This window comes from Podarcis erhardii, assembly GCF_964252035.2.
Source record: "Podarcis erhardii genome assembly, chromosome: 14".
NCBI lineage: Eukaryota > Metazoa > Chordata > Lepidosauria > Squamata > Lacertidae > Podarcis > Podarcis erhardii.
Window position 1 is genome coordinate 20,694,851 of NC_138503.1, and position 23,982 is coordinate 20,718,832.

The 23,982-nt window shown below is 44.3% G+C and overlaps 1 protein-coding gene across 4 annotated transcripts in view; it reads right to left on the reverse strand.

Moving 5' to 3' along the window:
* The window catches only part of AGBL1 (AGBL carboxypeptidase 1), a 411,962-nt gene that overhangs the window by 271,339 nt on the left and 116,641 nt on the right, over nucleotides 1-23,982 (reverse strand). For all 4 annotated transcript variants that reach the window (XM_081838750.1, XM_081838751.1, XM_081838753.1 and 1 more), the window contains one exon: nucleotides 23,071-23,224. In XM_081838750.1, coding sequence (XP_081694876.1) covers nucleotides 23,071-23,224 — 154 coding nt within the window. The remainder of the gene's footprint in view (nucleotides 1-23,070; nucleotides 23,225-23,982) is intronic.

The window sequence follows — 23,982 nt, forward strand, 5'->3', positions numbered from 1 at the left end:
ATCACAATATATGCATAGGGGCACAGAAGGGACAAACTGCATTTCTAGAGGGAGGGTAAGCTTTGCTAGACATTACGTTTTTGAAAGAGAAATAATGGTATATTTCCCATGAATGCTCCATCCCTAAGCATATTTCCTCTGACTCACAGGAAACTGCCTGAAACCATCTAGCTCAATACTGTCTACAATGACTAGCAGCAACTCTCCAGGATTCTAGGCAGAGACATTATCAGCCTTACCTGGTGATGGCTACGGGTTCAACCTGGAACCTTCTGTGTTCAAAGAAGATACTCTATTGCTGGGCTATGGCCCTTTCCTTCTGAAGTAAGCTCTATTGATGTGGATGGGATTATAAATTCCCGCCACCACCTTACTGGACTTCTGGTACTAGCAGATGGAACTGACCCATGGGGAACTGGTCTCCATATATTTTGATTGATTACAACGGAGAAAGGGACTTGTGCAACCCTGCATGTGTTTACTGAGAAGTATATCCCACTGAGTTGAATGGAACTTACTCCTAGGTACTACCCATAGGAGTCTGGTCTAAGTACATGAACAAATGCTTTTCGTTGAAGTAAACAACAAAAAAAAGTTACATAAATGATGGAAACTGCTTCCACAAGAGACAGTGATGGCTGCCAAGTTGGATGGCTTTAAAAGAGGATGAGACATTCATAGAGGATAAGGGTACAAATGGCCACTATTTCTGATGGCCTATGTTCTACTTCCACTGCTAGAGGCATGATGCCTCTGAATACCAGTTGCTGTAAAACCAAAGGACGATAAATCGCTGTTACACTCAGGTCCTGCTTGTGGAAATCCCCCGAGCATCTGGTTGACCACTGTTGAGAACAGGATTCTGGATTAGACGGGCCACTGGTCTGATCCAGCATGCTCTTCTTATGTACTTAACAGGGGGGCTGTTTTGTAACAATTTCAGACTCCCAACAGTTACTTGGGTTCCTTTTTGGTTCATTCCTAAGAGGCATTCTAATTATATGAGGATTGTTGCATGCTGACAACAGTTACATGTTCTTTTTATAAAGCAGAGGTGGGCAGCTCTCAGGGACCACATCCCCTTGGGGGTAGTGTTCTGAGAGCTGCGTGGTAGCAGTGGGAAGACCCAATGATGGATGGAACCAGAGACAAACTTGTTCTAGATTAACTGATCCGGAATAAAGACCACCCTCTTTTCATGGTTGCATCAGATTAGAATTCCCAGTCTCCTAGTCCTATGCTGATATTTTCTTAACCAGAAGAGTCTACCAATGGAAGCCACACTGCTCCTGTGTCTTGTGCTAAATGCTGTGTTAGGAGACAGCACCAAAGTATTTTTCCTATGCGCAGGAGCTCTAATATCCGAAAGACTTGGAATTCTACAGCATCCGTAGCACAGATGGTAGCAGAATGAATGGCAAGATATCTGTAGTAAACATGGAGTGAATGGCCTCTGTCCCCACCTAGCGAGCCAATATTGAAGATGCAATCATATTCAATTTGCAAACATATGTCTAATCAGCATAAAGCAATCTAATTTTAAAATGGTAAAAGTGCAGGATTCCAGACTTCTTGCTGCGAAACGGGACAGCCGTGCGTTCCCCAAATCCCTTTGGGTGGGCTGGCATTTACTTCTTGAGAATTAATCATGTTGTTTTGGACGACATGTGTTTTCTTTTCAGTGTTAATGTCTATGCTTTTGATATTTAAGAGAGTGGGGAGTTAGAACTTGCCTTAAACACTCTAAGGACCAAGAGTGACAGTAATTCAAAGTAATAAAATTAATAACCTCAGCAAACAGAGGCACTATTATAGAAAAGTATGAGCTGTGCCCCCCTCCTCCTCCTCCTCTCTCTCTCTCTCTCTCTTTCACACACACACACACAAACAAACACACCATTTGCAGTCCACATCCAATTATTGGTTTGAAGCAACTCACTGCTTTTATTTCAGACATACAGGGGCTCTCAGCAGACAAGTTGGCACAGATGGAATCCCATCAGGTATGGAGAAATTCTTTGAGAATGTCTAGAATTTTTCAGAGAGTTTGATTCTATGAGCTTAGAACTCTGAAGTTTACTTTCTCACTCTCCATCATGTCATAGGAAAGCCAGGAAAATTATGATAGCTTGCCCCCCACCCCCATTGCCAATGTTTTGAATTACCGCTAAGTATATCTGGCACACATTTGAGTTTTGTACATGAATGTCATAGACCTTACAATGCTTACAATTCATGATCTTTTTGACCCCACACTGCTTACTGATTTTGCTCTGTACATACCTACGGATAGATAGAGTGATAGATCAGGGTTGGCTGAAGGCATTTTGCTGCCAGAAATGGAAAAGGTTCACTGACACCCCAATGATGCTGGCTGTTGAATCCTATTTCAATACTGGCAATGGAATAGTGTCATCCACACGTGAAGGCAGAAGGTTAGTTATGGGGTGTCAGAACATTCCGTGTAGCACATAAACCTCTGTCCCCTAGAAGGCCACAGCCAGGGGGCTCAGGAGAAATGGTGAGGTGATATCATGTCAGGAATGAGTCAGCTCCAAGTGAAGGTTTGCAGTCAACTGCAGAAAGCAGCCAGGAGCAGAGAGGTTTAGATGTTAGTCAGGCAGGGGAGAGCAGACAGCTGCAGACTTCGGCTCTTCCTGATCTTGATGGGCAGACTGATAAGGCAGTAGCTGAGAGCAGGCTAGAACACAGCCAAAGCTCACATGAAGCAAAAATAGGCACGAACAAACTCAGAGACAGCCTATCAGAAAGGGAAGAGTTTGGAGCTGATCCACTCAGTCTGAAAAGTCGGAGAATGGGAGGGCCGCTAGATAGGCAGCAAAACAAGAGGCGTAAAGGTTGTAAGTTCAATATCTTCTGTCAACGCTGGAAAGAGTCTTCAGAAGGGTCATCTTGAGTAATGATGACAGAGGCTTTGTTAGAGCCATCCAGAGCTGTTTGTTTTTGTAGCAAATCCTACGCTTACTGTGCTATCAAGCGGGGAACCTGAACTCCTGACATATCACTACTGCCCCTGCCCCAGCATCTGCCACTTGAAGCTCTTGCCTTACTCTGCCTCAAAGGAGGGTAGAAAAATCAATTTCATTATATTTCAGTTTCTCATTTTTGCAATCTTAAATTTGGTTCTCCATATTTCCACATCAGTTGGGAAATGACAATTTCCAGGAATCTGCAAGGAAGGTGCTTATTAATTTGAAATTGTCAGCAAGATAGGTTTTATTTCTCCACTCCATTCTTCCAATTGTTTACATAATAGTAGCTTATTTATTTGTAACAATCCTTGATCTTGTTTTATGCTTTGTAAATCATTTTGTACTGATTGAAATGTTTCACTTTCATGTTCTATGTTTTTCTTTAAAATTATTTTTTTATAATAAAAAAAGCAAGTTGCCATGAAAATTCGTCAGCATTTTGGTGCTATTTTCTCCTAATATACGCACTTTTGTATGCATAATTGCCTAATATACACATTTTTGCAAAGCAATTTTCCCCTAATATAATGCATTTTATGCAGCATTTACACAAACACGTGTGCTTTATGCATATATTATCCATGTGCATTCATTTTGTGCACACATTACTTGGCTGGAGAATTGCAATGCAAAATTTGGAGAAATGTGAATTTTCAAAGAATGGCTGTCGTTTGGTTTGCACATTGTTTCAGAAAATGTGAATTAGATAAGTTTGCCTTTGACTGCAAACTGAATCAAATTTCTCCCTCACATGCAACTGAGGATAGACAGACTTTGAGCATGTGATAAAATGGCTCTAGTCCACAAAGTCTGATGCATGAAGTTTTCAGTCTTTATGGTGCCCTGTACCACTTGTTTTATTTTCTTTTTATTCATGAAGGGGAAGCAGAACACTCCTAGGTCCCAGCCTAGAGATTCTGCCTCTCTGAATTTTTCTGCTAAAAATTGCGCTGAAGCATCTGCTTCGATTAGGCAGCTTGGCACGGCATAAGGAAACAGGCAAACACTAAATCCTACCTCCTGCTGGTTGGAACGCAGTTTGTATCCATGCCATGCTATTTCTGTAATCTCTTTTTTCATATTTGTGTCAGGAAAAATCAAAAATGCTTTTAAAAGAAGCGTCACTTATTTAAATAAAAGTGTATCCTTGTAAATCATATTGTCATAACAAAATGGATGGCTCGCATACTCCGTGGAGCTCATTTATTTTTCTCCTTTCGCCTTTCAGAAAGCTTTTTTTATGCCTGCACTCTACTCGTGAGGTATCTGACATGCATCCCACTACAGATCTTTAATTGCCTAAAAAGGGTGCGCGTTTGTGTGCAGTGGGAGAGATATACAAATAGAAGAGAAAAAGTTATTGCTGGGTCTAAAACCCATCATAAAACCCAACACAGTTTTTATTGTGCTGTGCTTATCTGAACTGCCTACTCTTGCAGATCGGGGCAAATGCACTGATTCTGCGGTACATAAGAAGCATGAAAGGGCGTAGGGAGTGGAATGGAGATGTGGCGATCAGAGCAGGCTCCTTGGCTTCGCAGTTAATATGCATGGCTATGTAGCTAAGGTGGAAGGCAGCTGGAGGAGGCAAAGTTGGGAAGATGCCAGTGAAAGAACTGGGACTGGAGGGAGTGGCCTATTTGTCATCCTTAGGACCGCCAGGGAAGCTTGCCACGCCCGATACACCTGGAACTGGGTGCAGAGAGTACACTTAACTGCTAAAGGGAGCAAAGCTGTGGGCAGCCTGAGGACTCTCCAGCCCCCTTGATTCCTGTCCACGGGCAACAAGTGAGAGTCTAGGCAGATGCAAACAGGCTCCAGGAACTCTGTTCTTTGTGAGCTTTTGTGGGTGAGCTGTAGGTTTGTTTAGGCCCTGGGTGAGAGACAAGGTGGATGGGGAAAGTCCTGAGAAATAGCCAGGAGTCTGAAGGCTTAGCCACACTTACCTTTCTTCCACTCTTTCCAGGCACAATTCCAAAATCTGTGTCCAAACGTCCAGAGTTTTCCCTGCAAAAATCCACTCTTTAAAGCTCAATCGGAGCAAAAGTCAATCCACACAAAACCCATATTGATGTTTACTCCAATTCAGCTTAAAGAGCAGGTTTTCATGGGGGAAATTTGGGCACGGGGACATTCGGACATGTACCTCTGCCTGGAAAGAGTAGAACAAAGGGTAAGTGTGGATAATTGGAAGGAGTTGGTCAAATTCAACATTTGAAATGGTAACTGTGTATATATATATATTGTAACATTTGTTGTTTAAGCTGTCTGTTGGTGCTTTCGCTTTCTGTACACAGCTTATTTATTTTTATTTCATAAAATTTAAACAACAACAAGCCTCAAAGAGAACTATATATACCAAATGGTATAGCAGTATAGAAATAGTCTAAATAAATAAGGTACTTCCATGGGAGTGTGGGAAAACCTCAGAATGTGACACTGGGTTGAAAATTTAGCTTCCTTAGAACCTCTATTTTCATTTCCCCAAGTTACTAGTCCCTATGGCTGAGCAGATACATTCAAATGTGTACAAGGGATGTCTGTTGAAGTCTCAGAAGACAATGAGGTTCCTGAGTAAGATACTTGGGGAAATGGTTTCAAAACTCTGATTATCTCTGTCCTTTCCTGTAAGGAGCAAAAAATAAGAAATCATGCAAATATTCTCCACTTGCATAATTTTAGAGGATGCACAGTTCAGTTTTCCCTGGCACAAAATTTGGATAAAGCCTAAATGTCATGGGGCAGTGATGTATCACATCCTAAAGTAAATAAGTGGGATAGCATAAACTGATGGCATCGTTGTTATTTATTCATACCCCACCTTTCCCCCAGAACTGGGACTCAAGGTAGCTCACAAAAAATTAAAGTAAATTCAAATAAAGCACACATGGATAAAGCATATAAATAGTTATGATTAAAAAGCAATTCAACTATCTATGGAATTAAAATAATGTAAATATATATATATCAAATTGCAGATAGGGTGGGGGACAATACAGCACACTATCAAGAACTCTTTCCTTGAAAGCAATCAGTTTGGCTTCTTTGAGATCCAATATGTAAAAGGGTCTCTTTGCCATTGGTTGACATTTTAGGAGAAAGGCAATAACTGTTCGGGAAGAGAACACAGCTCAGTGATAGAGCACATGCGCTACATGTAAGAACATCCAGTTTCAAAGACCCTGGCAGGTGGCAGGTGCTTGGACAAGCCTCTGGCTAGGACCTTGGAGAGCAGCTGACAGGAGAGCTGCACACAGTCCTCCTGACCTAACTTGGATCCATTCCCAAATCAGTTAAACATATGGGCAGGAGAGGGGGGAAGAAGGAAATACTGTGTCTCCTCACCCACCCCAAAGAGAGCAGGAGAATCAATCCTGCCGAGTGGTGTTTCACAAGCATGTTCCCTGCAGGGTACACAATGGCAAAGCAATGTTCCCTGCAACTGGCAAGACTGCACCCTGAGCAAAGGATTGAGCTACATCAGTTTGACTCCACATACGTGTTCCACTGATGGGAACAGGCACATGCAAGCTAAAGCTCATTCTTGCCCAATGTCTCACTCCTTAACAGTCCTGGAGTCGCTTCAGGAGGCCCAACATGACCCATCCAGAGCTTTCTCCAACAAACTCTGCTGGAACCCAGTTCTGCCCAGTTAGGTTTGATCTTCAAGTCTTTGGCTGAATTGGGTGCATGGACCTAGCTAACAGTTAGAATAGACAATTGGTCTAATTTGATTTAAGACAGTTTTCTGTGATACAGATGGTCCCACATTTATTAAGGGATAACATCTTTCATTCATCACAAAAGAGAGGAACTCATGATGGGTCAACATGAGATCAGTCATAATGATATAAGATCTTATTGATATATCAGACAAACATACATCTAGCAGTCCATAATTTAGTCCCAACGGTGGCCAGAAGGGCACAAGTAAAGCCATTCACTTGCCATCTGTCTCCAGTGTCTGTCATTTAAGAGTATACTGCTTCTGTGTATGGCCCTTCTATTAAGCTACCCTGGCTTGTAGTCCATCAAATGAAAAATGAAGGCTTTAACACCATGTTGAAAGGGCTGCTGCCTCCCTAGGAGTTGGTGTCATTGTTGATGCTTTTTGCTCTTTTCTTGTTTGACAAACCAGTGTACAAAAAAAGGACCCTGGCATCAAAGAGCCCTAGCAAGCAAGACATGACCTGATGTGCGAAACACAGCTAAATAGCTCATGCTGCCAAAGAACAGGATTTATACACAGGCATTTAAGAGAGTAGTCATCAGCTCCAGTTTGACAAAATGTACTTCTCACAACTCAGGTTCGGAACACATTCCTGAGCCATACAGCTTGACCTTACAGCAGTGCTTGCTTATTGGCAGGCTAATCAAATATTTGACATTTGGTCAGGCTAAGTCAGGCTTTGCTGTTGTTAGAACAAAGTCTGCCCCTTCAGAGCTGTCCCAGGTCCTGAAGACACTGACAGACCCAGTGGCCTTGTTCTTGTGGAAGATGGTAAGCTGCCATGCAGGCTGTATTCGTTTGGTCTTCGAGAAGACAGCTTATGTGACTGAGCACTCCCCCACAAGAGAAAAATCCTATAGAAGAGTAGCATGTCATAGGGAAAGCTATGCTAAAACTTTCCCCCTATATATACCAATTTTCTGATGCAAGAATTTATTCTTTTTGGTGGGAGGAATATTGAGTTATATGACTCCCCACCTGCAGTCAGAAGTGGTGTAGTCCCAACACAACTACCATTTCCATGAGATCTAGGCCTCTGATTCTTTGGTTCCTGATCAACCTATTGTATTTTGCCTGTTACATACTGTCTTGTCATATGAATTCATCTGTCCTCCAGTCAAGACTGAACTGTAGGAAGATGTCGAGCCAGGCAGAAACCAGGAACCATGGCAAGGGTCAAGATGGGAGATCAAGACAAATGTCAGTGCCGAGAAGACATCTATTTCCTAGAGAAACTCCAAGGGCCTGATAGAGGGACTCTGAGGTTCCTCATCTCTGACAAAAAGGTATGTGTGTGTGCTTTGCAGCTGTGCTTTGGTAAGGAAACAGTGCTTTCTGTTAGTCCATTCTTTCTTCTTTTCCTTTGAAGCCACATTCTACTTTTTAGAGCAGAAGCATTGGAAATATATTATCTCTTCCTCCACAGCCTTCATACCACAGAGAGAAGAGGCATTTGTACCCTCCATGAGGGTCTCTATTGATGACTGTTAAGCCACCCAGTCTCAGGTTGTGAGTATATTTTGCCCTTAGTGCAATGTTGCCATACATAATTTTCACCATGGAAATTAATCTATAGTCAAAAATAAGGAAGTACACCTGAGGCCACCATTACAGTAGTGTGAAATCTGTCCCCTACCCTATTGACTCTGGCAACTGTGAATTTGGACATGCTCCTGGACTAAAATGTGACCAGCTGTTGGTAATAGATGTGTATGTGTGCTTCAAAAGGGGGAGATCAAGACCCTTACTGAACAGCTCTCCTTCCCTTTCCTCAACAGTTGCTTAAACAGATTCAGTGAAGAAAACCGGGGGCGGGGGGACAAAGGCTTGTAAAAGAATTATGAAGTATCAGGGAAATTACATTTCCCTCCCCTCCAAAACTAAGTAGCATGACAATTGCAACTGATAGAGCAAATTAAATTCTAAATGCACTGGTGATTTGATATATATCATTTTGCAAAGTGTTACTGAGAAAGTGCTGTTGCTGGAAAAAAGAGTTAAGTTCCAGAACGAGCCTTGTCGGTTCTGAGACCTGATCCAATTATGTAGAGTTCATTAACATAAATGTAAGGATAGGGAAGGACACAATGGAACAAAAAGAAAAGCAAAGAATATATTTCAGTACACTCTGTTTGGGGAACTAGAACTCTTTTGACCTCAAAAAGAGGATTAGTCAGATCCATGGAGAAGTTCAACAACTACTAACTTCTGTTAGAGGCAGTAGGCCTGTGAATATCAGTTTCTGGGAATCACACATGGGGAGAGTTCTGTTGCACTCAAGTCCTGCTTGTGAGTTTCCCATACCAAGGGCATCTGACTGGCCACTGTAAGAAGAAGATGCTGTGCTAGGTGAGCGTTTCACGATCCTGGAGGGCTTTTCTGGTGTTCTTAAAATCCTGACCAGCATGACATGGCTGACCAGCATGACAATGCCCCATCTTTGCTGTCCCAAGCAATGTCACCTGAGAAAGGTCTCTATGCATCATTCTGCCTCAAAATGGAGCAACTAGACTGTTGCCTGATTTCCACATTGTGGATGATTTAACACCAGTCCTCTGCTAACTGCACTGGCTTCTAGTTTGTGCCGGATTTGGGGCCAAGTTCTCTGAAAGACTGCATTCACAAACCAGCCCAAAATTAAGAATCTTCAAGAGAGGCTTTGCAGTCATTGCATGTGGAACCATTTCAGATCTGCTGCAGTTTGTTTTCCACAACCCCCCCCCCCTCAAAAAAACCCCAGCCCTATGTTATTTGTCGCACTGTCTGCTCTAGTGAAATTACGTAACTTACGTAAATCAAGGACCTGCAAGGGAAAGAACCATTCCCTCCTTAAGCACTTTTGCAAGGCTCACTGTCTGCTGTAGTGTCTCACTGTCTGCTGTAGTGAAATTACGTAACTTACATAATTAATTACATAAATTACATTGACCTATAATATTCCTCACCATTCATTTCAATGTGAAGGAAATGCAATGCAAATGGACAGAGGCATAATCAATCGCTTATCTTGAGTGGACCAAAAGTATACACTGGATTGATTTCCATTCCAGACATATAATTTTTTTAAAAAACACATCAGCAATTCCCTCTCCCGTTTCCATTTTTGTTAGAATTCCCTGACATCCTTACTCATGCCAAAGAGGATACTTGGGGCAATTCCTTTTCTGCTGCAGTGCCCCAAATTGGTGGCTTTGATGCTATCAATGGTTAGAGTGTTAGCCTTGGATCTGAGAGGCCAAGGTTCAAATTTCCACTGAGTTATGAAGCTCAGTGTTGTGGGGTTAACAAGAACAATAAGAAGAACCCTGTTGGATTAGGCTAAAGGCCCATCTCATTCAGTATCCTGTTCTCACAATAGCCAACCAAATGCCCGCAGGAAGACCGCAAGCAGGGCACGAGTACAACAGCAGACTGAGGCAGCAGCCTTGGGCAGCAGATAGCAATGATAATTTAATAATTAAAAATATTTTTTATACCCCACCCATCTGGCTGGGTTTCCCCAGCTTACAGCATATATAAAACATAACAAAACACCAAAGATTAAAAACTTCCCAATACAGATGTCTTCTAAAAGTTATGTAATTCTTAATCTCCTTGCCATCTGAAGGGAGGGCGTTCCACAGGGAGGGTGTCACTACTGAGAAGGCTTTCTGCCTGGTTCCCTGCAACTTCACTTCTCACAGTGAGGGAACCACCAGAAGGCCCTCTGTGGAGAGCCTCAGGGTCCAGGCTGAATGATAGGGGTGGAGACGCTCCTTCAGGTAAGCGGAAGGGGAAGAATTCCACCACCACCTTTCTCCCAGAGTTCCCTAAATTAGCTTGCTCTGCACCTTTTAAGCCAGTCTGCTGTTCTCAGGTGCAATTGAGGAGGGTGCCCATTTGGAAATAAGAGTTGACTGTCAACCTAGGCAGGTTCTGTACACGGCGGGGCAGGGTGCCAAACATATTGGGCCGATTCTGTTCATTTGCCCAGGATAATTTACACCATTAGCATCCATGCTCCTCTAAGATCTGAGCCCAGGTCCCCCCCCCCCATAGCCATTTTATTGTTCACATGACACATGCACATTTTGTTTCAGGGAAGATTAGGTGGGAGGACAAAGAGATGCTCTTATAATAGCTATTAGGAATGGAGGTGGGGGAGAGAAGCAAGCTCTTGTTCAGTTATTAGAAAACAATGGCTGAGCCATTATACCTCTCCACCCCCCCACCCCCCACTTCTGTCTTTGCGCTGTGTGTGCCTGTTCCAGGACTACAATAATAGGAATATAATCGCGGTGTGGCAGATAATGAATATCCAGAGCTCTTTTCCAGGTGAGAAGTGCTGTATTGTGACTAGAATGAAAACAGACATAAAGCACTCCTTCTGGGGTAGAGGCTTTTGAGGCTGCTCCTGGGATACATAGCATGAAGATTGCTGCAAGGGGAAAGAGAAACTCCAGAGAAAGAAGCTGGCAGTAACTGTGACCATTTAGAGCATTATTTTATAGAGTTCTCGCCTCTGGATTTTGACTAAAATGATACTCAGAGTGAATACTGAGAATGCTTCTTGGGCAAAGCAGACCAAGGCAAGAGGAAAGAGGCCACCTTTATAACAACCCCTGTATCCTCACATGGGAAATAAGCATGCAAGACTAGGGATGGGTGAATCTGACAATTTCAGGTTTCTCACTTTCTCATTTTTCTTCCAATCTCAACTTCAGTCCTCTGCATTTCCACACCAGTTTGCAGAAAAACAGGAGAATTCTTTAGGAAAATTCATCAGCATTTTAGTTGTAATTTCTCCTAATATACCCATTTTGGTATGAAATTTTGCCCAATATGCACTTTTTCCCCCCAAAGAAATTTCCCCTAATGTGACTATGTTTTTTTGCATGCTATTCTCAGAAACACATCTCGTTTTATGGACACATTACCACCTGCATATGTATCTTTCCACACCCTATTTGGTTGGAGAACTGTGCTGCAAAATTCAGAGGGCTGTGGATTTTGAAAGATGGCTGTGCTTCAGTTCACATATATTTTGGAAAATGTGAATTGAGTAGGTTCACCTCTAAATGTGAACTGAACAGAATTTTCCCCACTTCTCTACATGATGTGGGGTTAAAGGCCAAAACTTTATTAAATCAAGGACCTGCAAGGGAAAGAACCATTCCCTCCTTAAGCACTTTTGCAAGGCTCACTGTCTGCTGTAGTGTCTCACTTTCTGCTGTAGTGAAATTACGTAACTTACATAATTAATTACATAAATTACATTGACCTATAATATTCCTCACCATTCATTTCAATGTGAAGGAAATGCAATGCAAATGGACTGGGGCATAATCAACCGCATATCTTGAGTGGACCAAAAGCAACAACGTATACACTGGATTGATTTCCATTCCAGACATATTTTTTAAAAAAAAAAAAAAAAATCAGCAATTTCCTCTCCCGTTTCCATTTTTGTTAGAATTCCCTGACATCCTTACTCATGCCAAAGAGGATACTTGGGGCAATTCCTTTTCAGCTGCAGTGCCCCAAGTTGGTGACTTTGATGCTATCAATGGTTAGAGTGTTAGCCTTGGATCTGAGAGGCCAATTGTGCTTGAAGTGTGATGGGTGTCTCTTGCTTTCCTGGGTGGAGTGTGTGCCCACACACACACAAACAAACACACAAACACACACACACCATAGGCAGCTGTAGAAAGGTAAGAGTAACAAATTAGATTTAGCTAATTTGATGAAGGCTGCAAGGGGAGTCTTCAGTTCCTTCGCTTGGGCTCAAGGTCTCTGATCAGACAGTTAACTGATCAATGCACCTCATAGTCTACTTGACCTTTGACCTTCCTGATGCTGCTGAACTACCACTGCCATCATCCCTAGTCATTGACCATACTTGCTGGGGCTGGTTCAGTCACATCTGGAGGGCCAAAATTTCCTCACACCTGTTCTATGCATTGATATTCACCCAGCGGCTGAACTAGAGCTCAACTTTAGGGTCTCATCCACATCCTGCCGTTGGATGAGCATTTTGCTTGCAAGTCATCAAAATGTCCAAAACTGGGCAAGCCCTGAGCTCCAGGTGCCTGCCATTGCATGTGCATTCCATTTTGCTTCCTGATGCCATCCCACATCTGCGATAGTCCAAAAACGATGCCCTCCTTTAATAGAGCTGCCTCTTGGCACAGGAAGAGTCAGTTTAGAGTAGCTCAAATGCCTGCCTGGCTCTTTTTAAACACTACAACAACATTTGACCTTTTCAAGCATGCCTCTCCAGCAGCGGGAGAGTGACTGGAATTTACTACCAAATCTGGGGAAATGCAGGAGTCAGTGAAATATGCCCTCTCTCTCCCCCCCTCACCCTATGTCACAGTTTGAGCTGGATATCAGAGGCCCAGTAACAGCTCAAGGCTCTCTTTTACCATTTAGAAGAGGAGAAGGAGGAGTTCATTGCCTCCCGAGGACCATATTTCATTGCTCTACCAGACAAACATGGGTGATTGGAAGCACAGCATGCAGAGGGTATTTGAAGGCCATTCCAGCTGGGAAATTAGATGGATTCCCACCCACTCGGAGAATCATGAAAGTGAGTCCTAGCACAATAGCAACCAGCTTCACTGCACTGCATCCCAAATATTTATTTCAAGAGCTGGTCTAGCTTCATAACAGTTCACAGCTAACCTATTTTGGGGGGAAGTTGTATAGTAAGCCTGCAATCCGATATGCACATTAGGTCCAGTCGTGACCGACTCTGGGGTTGCGGAGCTCATCTCGCTTTATTGGCCGAGGGAGCCAGCATACACCTTCTGGGTCATGTGGCCAGCATGACTAAGCCGCTTCTGGCGAACCAGAGCAGCGCATGGAAACGCCGTTTACCTTCCCGCCAGAGCGGTACCTATTTATCTACTTGCACTTTGACGTGCTTTCGAACTGCTAGGTTGGCAGGAACAGGGACCGAGCAACAGGAGCTCACCCTGTTGCGGGGATTCGAACCGCCGACCTTCTGATCGGCAAGTCCTGGGCTCAGTGGTTTAACCCACAGCGCCACCCGCATCCCCATATGCACATACCTGGGAGCAAACCCCATTGAAACAAGTGGGACTTGCTTTAAAGTAAACATGGCTGGGTCTGTGCTTTTGAGCAGCATTAAAGACTGGTAACACAAGTGCCCCATTCCTGGCCTATGGGTTGTATCCAGCATTAGCCATACTCAGAGGAGTCCCATTGATATTAATACATAGCCATTAATTTCAAAGCATCTCCTATGGGTAAAACTTAGTTGGATACAACCTCATAGCTCCCCAGCTCCTGAGCCCAAACTGACAAGATCATGTGCCTTCAGGGGAGCGCAACTGCGACAAGGCCGTAATCTAATTAAGTTCCTGTTTTGCTATCAAATACGTCATCTCTTTCCTCCGAAAATGTTATTGAAAAGAGAGGGGGAGGACAGAGCGTGAGCTCTTTGTAATTAACATGCAGCCGTGCCTGTCATGCAGGGAGCAGGCACAGTTATAATAACTCGGGAGTCAATAATTCATAAACCATAATGCATTATTAATCAATTATCGAGGCCCGAATTACATTTAATGAGATTAAGCTGATTGGAGCGCTAAGCTGTTTGAATCGTATTGATTTAATCAATGTGCTTAATTAAACTGTGTACATTTTCCCCACACACAATCGACAGTTCACAACACCCTGAAAAAGTGCCCATCTCAGCCCTTCCTTGCTGTTCTTAATTAGGAGGGACGTAGGGAAATTGTATTTCATTTTTTAAAGTGGGGGGGATAGACCCCTGTTTTTTTATTTTAAAAAATGACAGATCAACCAACAGCTTATTATGTGGCTGTCAGTGGAGAGCTAACAGATTTTGCAGAGCTAGCAGCTCCTATGCCTTCACCAGTGTGACATGATGTCCTTCAGTGAGGGCCTCACAGCTCATATCCCACACAGTGGAACTGACAGGTGGATGAGGCTTACCTTCCAGATAAGTGCTTAAAGCATGGGTGAGGAATGTTTCTCAGCCCAAGGGCCACATTCCCTCATGGGAAACCTTCCAGGGGCCACCTATATCAATGGGGGTGGCCAGCGGCAAAAAAATGGGTAGGCCCTGAAGCAAAAGTCTGTGCTATGTATAATCTGGTTGAGATTCCTGCATTGCAGGGGGTTGGACTAGATGACCCTTGGGGTCCTTTCCAGTGTTCGAAACTCCCATTCTTCTGGGCGCGTTTTGTGACAGGGAATTTCATTAATGCGAGCAGTTTCTGAGCTCTGGGTGCGGTACTGCACCTAAGATTTCAGATTAAAACTGCCACTGCTGGAGGGAAAGGAGGACCTCCCCACTTCCACTTCTGCCTCCCCGTTTCCAGCTACTCTCTGATGACTGGAGAAGGAACCCTCATAAGAATATTAGGGTGGGGCAAGCAGGGGAAAAATGAACATAAGATTTTAGTTGAGGTTCATTTTCAGCTTTGTAGTCTTGTGATATAAAAAGCACGCCTAGACACTCTGTTGCGGCACCCATAACCTAGGTTTAAGGTGCCATTTAGCTCCTAGTTTTCATATCTCCGTTTCTAACACTGGACCCTTCCAACGCTATAATTCTATGATTCTATGGTTTTAAGTGACTCTTACCTTTCTACAGTAGGAGGGACCGGGTGGCGCTGTGGGTTAAACCACAGAGCCTAGGACTTGCCGATCAGAAGGTCGGCGGTTCGAATCCCCACGACTGGGTGAGCTCCCGTTGCTCGATCCCTGCTCCTGCCAACCTAGCAGTTCAAAAGCATGTCAAAGTGCAAGTAGATAAATAGGTACCGCTCCAGCAGGAAGGTAAACAGCGTTTCCGTGTGCTGCTCTGGTGCGCCAGAAGCGGCTTAGTCATGCTGGCCACATGACCTGGAAGCCGTACGCCAGCTCCCTCGGCCAATAAAGCGAGATGAGCGCCACAACCCCAGAGTCGGTCACAACTGGACATAATGGTCAGGGGTCCCTTTACCTTTACCTTACCTTTCTACAGTAGGGTACATACATTCCAGTCGCCAAAGGACAGAGGTTTCTACACACACACACACACACACACACACACACACACACACACCACAGCTCTGCAGCCTTCATCCAGGCCAGCAGGAGGCATGACCACAGTTCAAAGATACATTCAAGCCAGGCAAAAGTGCTCAAAGAGAGCATGGAGCAAAGCTGGGGAGATGCATGGCCTGGTGAGAGTCACATTCAGCCCTAAGGCCTGAGGATCTCCTCTACCTGGCCTAGAGCTATGCACAGATGGGCCTCTCTACACTATTTATAGGCAGAGAAATTGAAATGATTGGACCATTTCACCAAATTTATCCAAGGAGAGGAGAAGTTCCCCAACATTTTCTCAGAGATGGAACTCATCATAGTAGAAAGTACAGATATTCCCTTCCTTCCTGAGGTTTTCTTTGCTTTTGGTGCTGCTACAACCGCAGTCTGTCCATCATTTTGCACACTCCACAATGTCCCAGAACCAGTGTTATTGTGGGTGCCACACACAGACAAAAAGTGGTGGAGAATATTCAGACGGGGAGGATCTGTGAAATTGCCTTCTTTTGAACGGAAGATGTAGGTCTGAAAAAGAAAAAATTGTTCTCGCAGGGGGGAGGAATGTCATCTGAGAAATTTTCGCTCAGCTCTAGTGCTGCTTCAAAACATTCCCCTGTCAACCAGGCAAGGTAACAATGGCCTCATCAATGACACATTACAAAAGGCAATGATTTTGCTTACATGGAGGCTGTATACCTTAAGCATCATTCCTTTGAAATTGACTTTGTTGCAATCAACAGGGCTCCCTTCCAAATACACAAAGCCTGGATTTAAGTTTGCCATCCGTTTCTTTCTGGCAGGGCTCTTGGGACTTCAACAGCTGCCTGATAGGGCTGATAATCAACAGGCAAAGCTCTTCCCATCACTGTGAGTTAATGGAATAAATGGTAGTCATTTACTTTTATGGGAGACGCTAAAGGGGCTTAGGGGGAGCCCACTGGGACAGGAAGTTAAATCAGCCACCCGCCTCTGGTGACTCCAGTTTCTTCAGGGAGGTGGAGAGGTAGGTTTATAACAGTCTGAGTAACAATGTCATGCCACTCCATCTGACTACACAGTGACATGCGAAAGACAGAAGTAGAAGTCCTTTTTTCAGCTCTAAGGCTACATTCCCTTTAGGGTAAGCTTCTAGGGGTTCCATGCTTCTGGCGGTTGGAGCCAATAAGCACACACACACATCCCAGGGCTTCTCACCAGACTGCACCTCTAGGGCAGAGAACTCACAATACACACAGAAAAGTGAGCCAAGCCAACGACTTGGGGACCAAGTCATATCCTGTGGCGCTTGATAATGGAATTATACTGATATATAAAAGTTTACCAATTTTACAGCAGGTAAAATAGACACACACACACACACACATCTACACACTTTCATACAAAATATTGCATGAAATTGCTCAACAAGGACATTACGATCAACAATAGAACCCAGTTAATTTTGCTGCTGCCTGATGATTATCAAATTGTCATGACACAGACTTCTTCACTGGTAGCACCCTTGTTGCAGAATGCAGTCCGCTCTGAAATATGGGAGGCCTCATCTTTATCAGCACTCTGCTAGCTTTGGAAGATGCACCTGTTCACGCAGGCATTCCCTTGATCTCTCAACCTGAGCCTCCTGTTTCAATGTCTCTCCAGCATTGGTCTCTACTACAGCCACAGCAAGAGCTGTAACTCTGTCTGTCTCCCCCAAAGGCACAGTCCTCCATTGCCTCCTGAGACAGACGGATGCCAACCATAGATGTTTCCCTGGGATTGATTTGTTGTGTATTTTAGTTGGGGGTGTTAACATTTGTGTAACTGGCTCCCATAAATAGTAAACCACTTAGAAGTCTATTTTAGAAGACCGCCTCTCCTGGTATGTCCCACAGAGGAACTTACAGTCTTCAAACAAAAACATCTTCAAGGTCCCAGGCCATAGAGAGGTTAGGCTGGCCTCAACCAGAGCCAGGGCTTTTTCGACTGTGGCTCCGATCTGGTGGAACGCTCTGCCACAAGAGACTAGGGCCCTGCGGGACTTGACATCCTTCCGCAGGGCCTGCAAGACAGAGCTGTTCCACCAAGCCTTTGGCCAGGACACAGACTGACTCCCTCCTTTGGCAATCTTCACAGAACTCTAGCCCAATGGTTGCCATCAATTTGATTTGACTTAATTTTATAATTAAATGATTTTAGAATGTTGTATTATTTTATTGTTGTTAGTCGCCCTGAGCCTGGCTTCGGCTGGGGAGGGCGGGATATAAATAATTTTTTATTATTAGTATTAGTATTTTAGCATTAAATTGTATCTAAATGTAATACAAATACAGTGGTACCTCCGTTTGCTTAATTCGTTCTGGAGGTCCATTCATTAGCTGAAACTGTTCTCAAGCCAAGGAGCGCTTTACCTAATGGGGCTTCCCACCACAAGCGCTCTTCCCCTGGTTGGATTCTGTTTACTTTCCGGGGGGAAGTTTGCTGGCGAGAACGCCTACTTCTGGTTTTGCGGAGGTCGTTCCCCGAAGCGTTCATTGACTGGACTGTTCGCAGACTGAGATACCACTGTAATATGATATGCACAACTGTTCTGGTGTACACGTAGGCAGGTAAGAATCCTACAGGCATGTATACACACACAAACACATACACAAAACCATGGGACACTCTCTGCACAGAGGGATCCCACTATGGCCATTGCTTTCCCTTTCTCAAACAATCTCCCAGGGGAATGCCAGCAAGAGTAGGAAGACAATGAGGCAAGTGATGGCAAATGTGGGCAAGAAAAGGCAATGGAAATGAATGTGAGTTTTTTCAAAGTGCTTTTAAAAAGTTACCAAAAGGGAGGAGGCTATTTGGCACTGCCAAAAATGCCCCCCTCCCCCCATAAAAGAAGAAATGTGAGTCAGTTCAGCTTTAGTTTCAAACCCCATCAGCTACCACAGTGAGCACTTCAATGTCCTTACTTAACATGGGCGTTAAGTGCCCAATGCTGTGACAGTTTAATTTCTCCCCTTGGTGCAGTTTCTAAGCTGTATGATGCAGCCTGAACATAATACATAATAAAACCTTACACTTGTCATAGCACAGTTTGTCCTGGGCGGAATCTTTAATTCCATTGACAATGCAAGAGCCAATCACAGACTCTCGCTTAGCATCCACATCTTCCAAAACGAATATGCAGTGTTGGCAGGGGGTGGGGGACATATGAGTGTTTGGTGTATCATGGGAGGGGGGTGATGAGTGGGATGAAACCAGCCACAAATCAGCTTCCTTGGGCATTCTGCACATTTAGAACAGGAGCATTTGAGAAGCAATGAGAGACTCTGTGAATTCTATGATGACTCCCTCTTTCTTGTAACCCTCTTCCAAAGAGAAGCGACATTTTAATAAGCAGGTTCGTGCAGCTTGAATAGCCGATCTGTTATCTCTAGAATTAGAAAAGGACGAGGGTGCTGGAATGTATAAAACATGCAGGTCTCAATAGATTTGTGCATGGAAGATGAATACTAGGGTGGCTCCTTATGCCTCTCCTTCCCGTGTTCTATTACTGATAAGTAATAAGCAATTACTGGAAGGGACAAGAAGGAATGCCTGCAATCTCAAGCAGCCCTGTGACAGAAATTGTAAATCACGGGACACCTGTAAAGCAGAGGTGGAGAACCTTTTGCAGCCTGAGGGTCACAGTCCCTTGTGAGCAACCTTCTGGGGGCCACATGCCAGTGGTGGGAGAGGCCAGAGACCAAAATGAAAGGAGCAACAAATGCAACGCTTACCCTTGTACAGTAGGCTACATACCAGCCATGCAAAAGTCAATGGTTTCTGTGCACACACGTTTTCTCTATCCAGGCCAGCAAAATCTATTCCATTAAAACCAGAAATAGAACTTGAGCAGGACCAGGGAAGGGAGAGTCTGGAGGGCCATGGTTACCTTCCCCTGGTCTGAAGTTCCCCATCTGCAGCTGGCTCAGTATGGGAGAAGGAGACAGTTGTCTCACTCTCTGTAGCACCAGGGCAGCTCATAGGAAAGTGATGGCCCAATTCTTGCTGCTCCATGGCACCATCCTGATCACATCTATAAGTCTGGGTTGGGGAGCTTTTGGTCTTCTATATGTTGCTGGTCTACAACTCCCATCATCCCTCTGGGAGCTTGCAATCTGCCAGCATCTGGAGGGCCACAGCTTCCCCAACCCTGACATAGCCTTACATAACCGGTGCCTCAGGCTTGAGGAAGTCATTAGCCAGAGTTCTCGAAGACTTCTGAAGCCTAGCTTGGTCTAGCCTAATACCTGCTCCTGCTTATTTATCCTTTTAGAACCTGACCTCTGCTGGATCAGACCAAAGATCCATGAGAGTCCAACTGTTGAATGGTCACTTTAAAATGTGAAGGTTCATTATTGTTTCACAAGTTGTGTATGTCTTTAAGGGCAAGGGCCAGGGCAAATAACGAGACCCAGTCTTACAGCTGTGAAACATAGCAGGTGCTGCTGAGTTGTGTTAATCAAGCTGTGTCAGCAATTGGGTATAGTATATAAGGAGCAGCACCTAGCTCTCCCATTACCCTGGGGGATGGGTTGGTGGTTGGGTCTGGTTTGTTGTTGTTATCTTTAGTGTAAAGGAGTTTTTGTTTTTGTTATTAAAACCTTTGTTAAACTTATTTTTGAGTTCCTTGTATGCATGGTCTCCCCAGCAAGCTCTCTGCAGTGCTACTAAACTGCAAATAGCCAGCACCAACATCCAACATCCAGTAGCCTACTAAATGGCTATGGGAAGCCCACAAGCAGGACCTGAATGCAACAGACCTCTCCCCACTTGTGATTCCCAACAACTAGTTCTGCACTGAGTTATCTTCCTGTGGCCTCCTTTGGAACCCAACCTCTTGCCTATCTTGGCCTACTTTCCCTTTCATGTGACCCTGGGGCCGTACTCTCCATCTTCAGGGCATGAGGTCAGGGATGTGGTCTGGGGAAGAGAATTGCCTTCAAGGTCAGCACCAGATGCTTCTACTGACCCAGAAGCACTTGTGCAAGAGGGACCCATTGTGCCAATCCCACTCTGGACAAAGGCACTGGAGTTACCTTGCTCCATACCCACCCTAGTGGAAGAAGAGTCTCCCTTGCGTATCAAACCTGCTAAAGCAGGATGAGGTTCGTTAAATGAGGAGGTTCCACTCACTGAATGTGCGGCTAACTACTCGGACTTGCAGCTCCTTTTCAAAGCTCAGTCTCAGGTTGACTGGTGCTGAAACTTGGGTTTTGAGCTTATGGAGTCTGTCTAGCATGGAGCTGTCCAGGGTGCTTAAGTTTGCCTCAACCCTTCCCTACATAACCTCATCTTGCTCAATTTGCCCAAACCTGAACAGGATGTCAGGTTATATGGACCTCTGGCCTGATCCATCAGAACTTTTCTTATGTTCTCATTGCTCACACCTGGTGCCTCAGATTCACAACCAGTACCCACCTTTTCTTGAAATATTAACCCATATAAAAATGTTTTGAAATAAATAAAGTAAGTCGATTTAGTCTTAAGAAACCACATTTTATATGTCTGCTTTGGGAGGTGGAGGGGGGCAGCTCTCTGAGAAAGCAAAATTATTGTAGATGTTGCCATTATGGAAGATTTGTATACTATTTAATCAACATAAACCTCTAAGTAGTTTACATAAAACAATATAAATATTCATAAGAAAAAATACTGGGGGGGGATTCAAGTTCATGAAAATATGAATAAAATTGGCGATTTTAAAAGCAAATATGCATTAAAAAAATTACATTGGGACCCAGGACTTGCTAGTGAAGAGTGGATAATAAAGACATTTATTAATGGTGGTGGTGTTGTCTAGGTACACGTTCCTAAACAAAAAAGTTTTAGCAGGAACTGAAAATTACACTGCAAAGAAACCTGCCTTACTGCAATGGATTTTGAAAGGAAGTAACAGCAGGGGAAAGTAGCAGAGTTCCTTGTGGACTTAAGAACAAAAAGCACACCTGAGGGCAATGAAAGAAGAGCTGTCTTCAGCTCTGCTCCACTGCCTCTGCTGACCGGGTCTCCAAAGTTCTAGATGACACCCTTGCTGAAAGCCACATCTTCCATCCATGCGACTTATCCACAAGTGATGAAGGGAACTCCCATTTGTACCGGTGACAAAAAGCCTTTTAAACATTTACTGTGTTTTTCCAAAGCTTGGCCATTTATGAAATTGCAACAATGGACCCCCTTATCCCTTCCTCCCTGACCCATAGATTAGAGGGCTTGTCAAAGCAAAGCCAGGGGAGTGAGGCATGGGGGTTGATCAAAGCTAGGAGGCAGGGAAATGAAATTTGGTGTATCTCCCAAAAGCTATAATTAACCAAGCTGCTCAGATGAAATAAGTAAATACATGATTATTCAGCCTTGCCCGGAGGCAAGCTTGTAGCACACCACATGGTACAGTCTCTTTCTGACAATTCATCCAGCAAATCAAGTGGATTGCATACTTAGAACATCGCTGTTGTTATCATTCCTGGAGCATGCCCCAGGTCTGAGTGGCACCTTAACTAGCAAGCAGGCTACACTTAATATACATTGGTCCCTGAAGCAACTGGGTACACAGCCCATTTCTGGCCTAGTTGCTGAAGCAAGTGAAATTATTTGGTGTTACAACCAGTTCAACTAGTTCTTCCCTTTAGGTAAAGGGTAAAGGGGACCCCTGACCATTAGGTCCAGTCGTGGCCGACTCTGGGGTTAAGGCACTCATCTCGCTTTATTGGCCGAGGGAGCCGGCGTACAGCTTCCGGGTCATGTGGCCAGCATGACTAAGCTGCTTCTGGCGAACCAGAGCAGCGCACGAAATACCGTTTACCTTCCCGCCGGAGCGGTACCCATTTATCTACTTGCACTTTTGACGTGCTTTCAAACTGCTAGGTTGGCAGAAGCAGGGATCAAGCAATGGGAGCTCACCCCGTCGCGGGGATTCGAACCACCGACCTTCTGATCGGCAAGTCCTAGGCTCTGTGGTTTAACCCACAGCGCCACCCACATCCCATTCTTCCCTTTAGAAAGAACAATATTCAAGTTTTCACCACAGTCCTTGTAAGCAGCGTTTCCAAAAACAAACAGTAGAAAACACAGCCCAATCTGGGAGTGTTTCTCGACAGCAGTGAAAATTGGGCAGATAATCTCAGTTCAGCCCAGGGTTCCATCTGCTGCATTTTAACCCATTGCATATGACTGTTAAATGCACACTGTCACTCACATTGAGTTTCCAAATGGAAGAAGGCTACAAACCAAATGAAATGGACTAACTCAGAGACATCCATGACTTACGGAACTGCTCCAGATCATCACTGCTTTCTGACTCAGGCATGGCTGTGATTGTCAGCAGGGGACAAGGGTTTCCTCCCAGAGTGTGGCACAGAGTCTGCCTCCTGAAGAAGACTTTCTTTGCATTCCTGGCTTGCTCCAAGATGTCAAGGTGAGACTGGAGAGAGGGGGACAAAAGCAGGACGACGTGTGAAAAGTCCATCCAAATAAAATCAAGGATCCTTATCATCCAGCACCCTCTTTGCAAAAATGAACAGTCAGATGCTCCTGGACACTCACAAATCAGGGTTGTTGTTGTTTTAATGTGCAATTGACCACAAAATGTGCAGTTAGGGGAAAACTGTGCAGCTGGAAAAATGGGCTGGGGCTGGGGAAGACTAGACATGTCAATGTTTATGTGTTTTTAAAGCACTTAAATGATAGGAAATATGCGGGATGGTATGAACACAAATTATATAAAGGGTCTCGTTTCCATACTTTCAAACTTCCCAGAATATATTAAAATACCTTCTTTTTGGGGACCTGGCCCTCCTTTTCATCACCTTCATCTTTGGGCAGTCTACATTTCATCACATCCTTGTAAATACAGTGGTACCTTGGGTTAAGTGCGTAATTCATTCCAGAGGTCCGTTCTTAACCTGAAACTGTTCTTAACCTGAAGCACCACTTTAGCTAATGGGGCCTCCCGCTGCCGCCACACCACTGCCACTCGATTTCTGTTCTCATCCTGAAGCAAAGTTCTTAACCCGAGGTACTATTTCTGGGTTAGCGGAGTCTGTAACCTGAAGCGTATGTAACCCGAGGTACCACTGTACCTGTTTTTGCATCTTAGCTCTGTCTCGCACCTTGTGTTCCTTCTGCTTCAGCCAGTGCAAAACAACTGGTCTGGGGATCCACTCTGCCTATTGTGACACA